This window comes from Mya arenaria, chromosome 14, assembly GCF_026914265.1.
Source record: "Mya arenaria isolate MELC-2E11 chromosome 14, ASM2691426v1".
In the NCBI taxonomy this organism is placed as follows: domain Eukaryota; kingdom Metazoa; phylum Mollusca; class Bivalvia; order Myida; family Myidae; genus Mya; species Mya arenaria.
In genome coordinates, this window is record NC_069135.1 from 35,235,099 (window position 1) to 35,241,874 (window position 6,776).

General features: G+C 37.0%; 1 protein-coding gene across 1 annotated transcript; it reads right to left on the reverse strand.

Annotated features, from left to right (window-relative positions):
* Nucleotides 1-237: 237 nt before the first annotated feature.
* LOC128218477 (dolichyl-diphosphooligosaccharide--protein glycosyltransferase subunit 1-like) lies at nucleotides 238-6,768 on the reverse strand. The gene is made up of 10 exons (XM_052926151.1): nucleotides 6,420-6,768; nucleotides 5,769-5,836; nucleotides 5,257-5,566; nucleotides 4,939-5,145; nucleotides 4,299-4,491; nucleotides 3,972-4,071; nucleotides 2,947-3,085; nucleotides 2,114-2,233; nucleotides 1,562-1,807; nucleotides 238-1,057 (listed from the first exon to the last, which is right to left on the reverse strand). Exons 1-10 carry the CDS (start codon nucleotides 6,663-6,665, stop codon nucleotides 872-874), a joined length of 1,815 nt encoding a protein of 604 aa, XP_052782111.1. The 5' UTR covers nucleotides 6,666-6,768; the 3' UTR covers nucleotides 238-871.
* Nucleotides 6,769-6,776: the final 8 nt, after the last annotated feature.

Below are 6,776 nucleotides of genomic sequence, written 5' to 3' on the forward strand. Positions count from 1 at the left end.
TCGGAGCGCAATTTAAACATATTGACGAAAACGCTAAAAATGTAAGTCGCAATTCGTGAATGTATTCAGTTGTGTAACACTGATAAACAATAACTCTAAATTATACTAACGCAGCCTGATGCACAGAGCATGAAAAAAGTATAACTGAAGTCTCAATACTTTAAACAACCATCAACAGTAATTGTACAGCTTGGGCGGAAAAAAAGTTGCCTTGGTTATATTTCACAAGAGAGAAAATGATTTTTATATCTTTATTTAAAATCTATTACATTTGAACATATTACAAACACAGATTGCAACCACTTTTTGTACAGAGAATGGAACTACTGTCTGATATATATTAATAACTCTTACCATCTTTGCACTAACACATAAATGAATAAACATACCATTAAACATAAACCAATTACATTCACACGAGCCCAGTATGTTCATCTGGGTGCATAATAAAAATAAATGATGATTAAATCACTTAAGTAATAGAATTCTTAATTTTTTAATCCTAAAGCTTATTTCTAGTCATAAACTAGCTTATTCCCATGCAAAGCTTTAATCTAAAATAAACCTCCTTAATACTAAGCAACATATATATCATTTAAGCTGAACAGATATAATGAGCTGAAGAACTATAAATTATTATTATTATTTTACCAGATTTGTTGAGCGCCTTTTTCATAAAAAATACGTTCAAGGGCGCTTCAAACCTAAATTGTATATAATTTGCTGATCAAAACGTTCCATCAGGAATGTATGTGCTTTTATTTTTTTAACACGCAACAGCAATTGGTGTATTCTATCCATTCAATCAAAATGAACACTCTCAAACCTAGTCTATTTTAAATCAAAGCAATCCATGGGAAAACTGGACTCCCTAGTTTAGACTTGATGAAAGTTCATCCATTTTTTTGTAAATCTCATTTCGTTTATCTTGGATGACCTTTTCATTTTCAATATACTGCTGCTTGCCGAACTTGCCAGCCACAAGTTTCTCGGCAAGGACTCCTAGGGCGTTGATCTGATCACGGTATGCCTGGTCCTGACGGTTCAGCTCACCAACCTGCATGGAAAACAGATTATTATGAAGCACATCTTACAAATATTGTGTAAAATGTTTTCGTTATTTATTATGCACCAGTAATTTGTAAACCCCCCCACCCCCACCCCCACCCCGTCTGGGAAATAGAGGGGCCTTTGATTTTGGATCCAGCAAATCCCTCTGATAAAATCCCCACCAAATACCCCCGCACCCCGGGGACATCATAGGTAAGTCCCCGCTATTACTTTCAATGTATCTAAAATCATTGCTCGACAAAAAACACATTGAATACTCAACTAAAATTAAATACAACACAGAATATTTATATTTATGACAAAGAAAGGACTTCTGACATTTGAAAACATTTACAGTCATCAAAATAAAGACCTTTGGAACAAGCCCAAATCCTCATACTAGTGCTTGACCACTGCATTTACGCTAGGTTTTGAATAAATTGGCTAAATATTATAAAACAAGTCTAGTTTTATATATTCACTATTCAAAATACTGGTTGAGTCATCGTACCCTTTCCGTGAGATCAGAGCCCTCCTGCTTTAGGGAAGACTGTAGCCCTTGTATCTGCTGTGTCAGCTGTTTATAGTCCGCGTCTATTTTCTTCCGACCTGCGATAAAGCTAGACAGGTCCTTGCTGGCCTTGAACTTGTCAATGGCATCATCGTAGCTCTGGTAGAGGGCACTGCGGCGGTCCTGGGCACTCTGAACCTCCTCCAGAAGGCTGGCAACACGCATTTTGCTCTCCTTTGCCTCGTCCTTATGAGAATAATAGGTGTTTTTTTTATAACTGTCAGAAATATGTTCTATGACTAAAAAAAACAAGTTGTTATATTTTCAAAGTTTTCCATTTGATAAATCTTCAATGTAAAATAAACAACTTGTAAAAATCCGAACTTCTACAAAAGCATAGGCATAATGATTTGGTTGAGTATCTTAATTAAAAGAAAGATAAGTTACAGATCAACATTCATACTCTGTGCTCAACTAATGAATGAGTAATAGATATCATATTCTGATAATAAGCAATGATAATTGGTATTGCAAACACTTTTATCGTACTACCTTCGTGATGGAGAAGTCCATCCTAACGTAGATAATCACGAGCACGAACATCAGGTAGAAGGCTCCGACAACCAGGAGGGGCTCCTGCAGAAGGCGCAGTTTCTGGAAGTTGTAGTACAGCTGGAAGAAAAGAACACATCATGTTTTCAACTACTGACAAGTACTGTGTAACCTAAACCAAATTTTAAGTTAATTTTAATTTCAGAAAAAGTTTTCTAGTTAACATCAAGTTTTTGCATGACACTGATGGTGACCTTGCAAACAAGGCTATGAACTTGAAACAAGCCTAGTATTCACCGAAAATCCTGAAAGCTTCTCAAAACAAGTGTAACAGACTGCACAAATTGCCACGACCTCTCCCTCTGCAAGCGGACACTCTACCACGTTCCTATAAAAGCTAGCTCTATATCAAGACAGTATAAGTGCCGCTACATACATCGTATACCAGGTTACACATTCCCCCTCCATTTTGAAATTTGTCCTCGAATTTAGGAGACAAAGGTCAATTTGCAATGACCTTGAGGCATATCGTATAACACAGGTCCCTCGTTGGGCGCCAAATGTAACAGACTGCACAAATTGCCATGTGCACCTATCGGGGTTCGAACCCACGACCTCTCCCTCCGCAGGCGGACACTCTACCGCGTCGCTATAAAAGCTAGCTCTATAGCGAGCCGCTATATGCGGTTACACAAATACAGAAAGGCAAGAATTAATGATCACAAATTCAATCGTATCATTAAAAGCCATCGAGGTTATGTTGAAATTATAATTAGCACTGTCTGCAGGTCATGGATGCCAATCTGATGGGGAATAACCGCAGCAAACCTTACCTCAAAGTCCTGGATGTGCTGGTCGACGAGGTTGTTCTTGTACGCCACGATGACAGGTCGTCCCACGGTGTCCAGGTATGTGTAGTGCAGACCATTCTCCCCCTTCTCCACCTTGAACGGGGTCTTCAGCTCAATACCACTGTAAGAATCAACATCTTGCAGTGAAATTGTACATTTCAACAGAATATTTAAAATATTTCTAATTCAGATTTCATTCCGTCACTGAAATGAGAATAAGGGAAAGTGGAAAAGGGCTTTTATAAGTTGTTTCTCATCTTCCAGTAACAGCCTCTATTTTGATTTTATAAGTATAACCTTACATACTTTGTATGTTTCTTTCTATAATAAAATATGATTTAACCTAAAAAGGTCTAAGTGTCCAATGAAATATTATTTTTAACTAATTGGGAATTTAATCTTTACATTTGGGGAAAAGATAATATCTTTTCCCCAAATGTAAAGATTAAATTCCCAATTAGTTAAAAGCCTAGTATTCACAGAATATCAAAATTAAGGTGGAATAAAAGCAAAATAATACTGGTACTTTTAACACAGAGTACAGCCCCTTTCTCCATTCACATATTAATATGATATTAATATGTGAATGGAGAAAGGGGCTGTACTCTGTGTTAAAAGTACCAGTATTATTTTGCTTTTATTCCACCTTAATTTTTGAATTTTGTCTCATGACACTGTCCTAATCATACTGCTAGTCAGATGCATGTAAACATTCCTACGCACAGGGTACAGAAGGTAGCAAAATCATCTCTCTATGTATCAAATATTGATCTCCCTAAGCCAATGTATGACCACTGTGCGCAAGAGTATAAAGGTAATATAGACAAAGGCAGACCGAAACAATAACTTCTGCATAAATTTAGGTAAAACAAATGGAAATATATATAGGACCTTTTCTGCATGAAACCTTATGTAACAATTACAGAGAAGAATTTTATTGTGTTGCATTTGAAAATTAATAGCCATAAATTCTATTTCATCGAATACTCTGTATTAAAAGCACTTACGAAGATCCTTCTGGCAGGATGATTTTGATTGTCAGCTGGTCGATAACTAAGTCATCAAACACATGGTCAACAAATCGCATCTTCAAACCATAGCTGTCACCTGAAAAAGCATAAGAAAAAAACAATGATATATTTTCTTATGAAAGGATCTTCTTCAAGCAAATGTTCTCAAGAGTCAAAGGTACCTCTTGATACAGTACTTCATCCTATTGTTCATTTGAAATACTTTTATCATTTACAGCATATAAAAAATATGCAAACATTAAGACTCCAGACATAAATGTTAAACCATCAAATTACTACAAGGCTACCAAAATAATAACTAACCAGAGTTGAAGAGGTACTGGTAGCTGGGTACATTGTATCCAATGGTGTACTTGGTCTTCCATCCTCCAAACAGAGGGAAACGGGGTCGGAGTTCCACCTCAACCAGATCATCCATCTCTCGCAGGGCACTCGTCGAGATGTTGCCGATCTCGTCACGATAGTATACATCACTGGCAGCAGCTGGCAGGACAGTCTAAACATGGAAATATTTTTAAATCTTATTTCTAGCTATCACTACCTATACTTGGGCACTATCTAGAAGATTACCTAATTCACAGAAGCATAATAGCAAAATTATCAATATTATTTTTATTACATCTAAAATGTATATAATTTTCCACCACCATTTTGTTTTTAATTTCTTCCTAAAGAGTGTACCGTATCTAAGCATAGATTTAGAAAAAATAGTTATGCCTGAGATCGATCGACCGACCTTTACCTTCCACTTACAGGAAGGCAAAATAAAGGAATTCTACATGGCCAGATAACTCAGAAAACTGTTTGGTATTCAGAAAGAAAACTGTTTGTTTTTCTTCTGCAACAAGTTGAGTTTGAAAGATCTTTATGAATATTTAAATAGAACAGCTGAAGTGACACAATCAAACCTTTATTTAAAAAACAAAAAATGTCTGAATAGTACCTTGAATGCCTTAACAGATGCCCCCTGGTCAGCTGCTCTCTGGTAGTCGTATCTTGAGAAAGATCCCTTCAGTTCAGCACCACTGTGTCGGACCTCAATGTGCTCCTCAATTGCGATGTTTCCCCAGTGTGACACCTCGATCACACGCTCCATACTTGTGATGGTCAGGAATGGAGTATTGTTTTCAGAGTGCACTCTAAGCTCAGCCTGCAGGTTAAGTATGAAGAAATTTTCATATACTGTATATGAATTCAATAATGATGGAGTTTTCTATTATTTCTTCATTAAGTTTATAAAATTTAAAAGCAAAGTTCTCACCTCTGAGAAAGCCTCTTTGTTCTCAAAAGGTCCGTATGTGATAGTGTTTTCTGACTGGGACACTGGTTTGGTCTTTGTGTATGACTCTATTGTGCTGCTGGCTGTGTTCACAGTTGTCTTCTGGGTTTTTACTTTGTATGGGGAGAACACAAACAGGTTCCCATTGAAGACAACATACTGTTTTTCTGACTGTGTGATCTGGCGGGGGAATGGCGTCAGGGCGTGGGAGAAGACTGATTCTACTACAACAATAATCGTCTTGCCAGTCTCCAGAGCAGAAGGAAGGGCCACTCTCCACAACTGTTTCTCACTTTAAAAAACAACATGTTTTGTGATAAAAATGTTTGTGTGATACAAAATTAGTTTTCTATTGATTGCCATTTCTTTGGTAATTATTTTCTTAAAAGTCCATGTTTTGAAAGCAGAACTCAATTCTTTTTGACAAAGCCCCAATTCATTTTAAGTGAGAATGTCAATGCTTAATTACTGATAAGACTAAAAAACCTCCTTACCTTTGCCCGGAAACAGTAGTTTGTGATACAGTAAGAGCAGCTCCCTTTTCATCCCCACTTCCTTTTAGCTGCAATAAATGCAAAAGTTAAGTTATTGAATAAATCTGTTTTCAAGGTTGCTTCAGCATTCGAGAAATTAACCTGTGCAGTCTTCAAAATTAAGACATTAAGATGAACTCGAATTCTTATACTATTGCTTGGCATCAAATTTATACAAGCTCTACTATATAAGCTCTACTATGTAAAACCTTGCGGGCTAGTTTTATTTCAACCATTGCCCGTGTGTGCAAGTTTTTGAAGAAACACAGCTATTTGTTGCTTGCCGATTAATCGCATCTTGCACATTAATGTGGCATTTCTTATTTTTTAAATTTATTGCAATTAGGCAGTAAAACTGAGGGCCATAAATAGCTGTAAATTGTAAATAGGATTGTCCAAGCGTGACATTGAATCCCACTTCTGACATGATTATTGTGGAAGAGTGTATGCCTGAACATTGGTTTGAACCCCATACAGTTCGACCAGCAGCCGACACCACAAACGCATTGCCATAAAAGCTAGCTCAACAAGGCTGTTGGAAGTGCCCTATACGGCTGACACTATATAACTGAACTGTCAACAATTTAGAAAAAAACAACAACGAATACTTACAGAAGCCCCAAAGAAAGAAAGGTAATTCTGCAAAGATGAGTCTATTGGCACAAGGAAATATCCTGTCGATGACTTGCCAGTGTTTTCAAAGGTGATTTCATTAGTGATTTTGACAAGATGGGTAGAAATATCAATTTTCCTTTCAACGTCAGAAATAACCAAATCTACATTGATTGCATCCTGTCTTCCAAATGCACCGGCTCCAAAAAGAAGCAGGCACGCCAGTGGGTATGCAAATAGCTTCATATCTGAAAATACTTATTTCTGACACGCGATGGAAGAGGATTTGTCTAGTAAATCTTCCTGTAGAAAATCTTAGCCGGCGAAACCCGGAAGTTGTTGTCCGGAAGTGTTGTG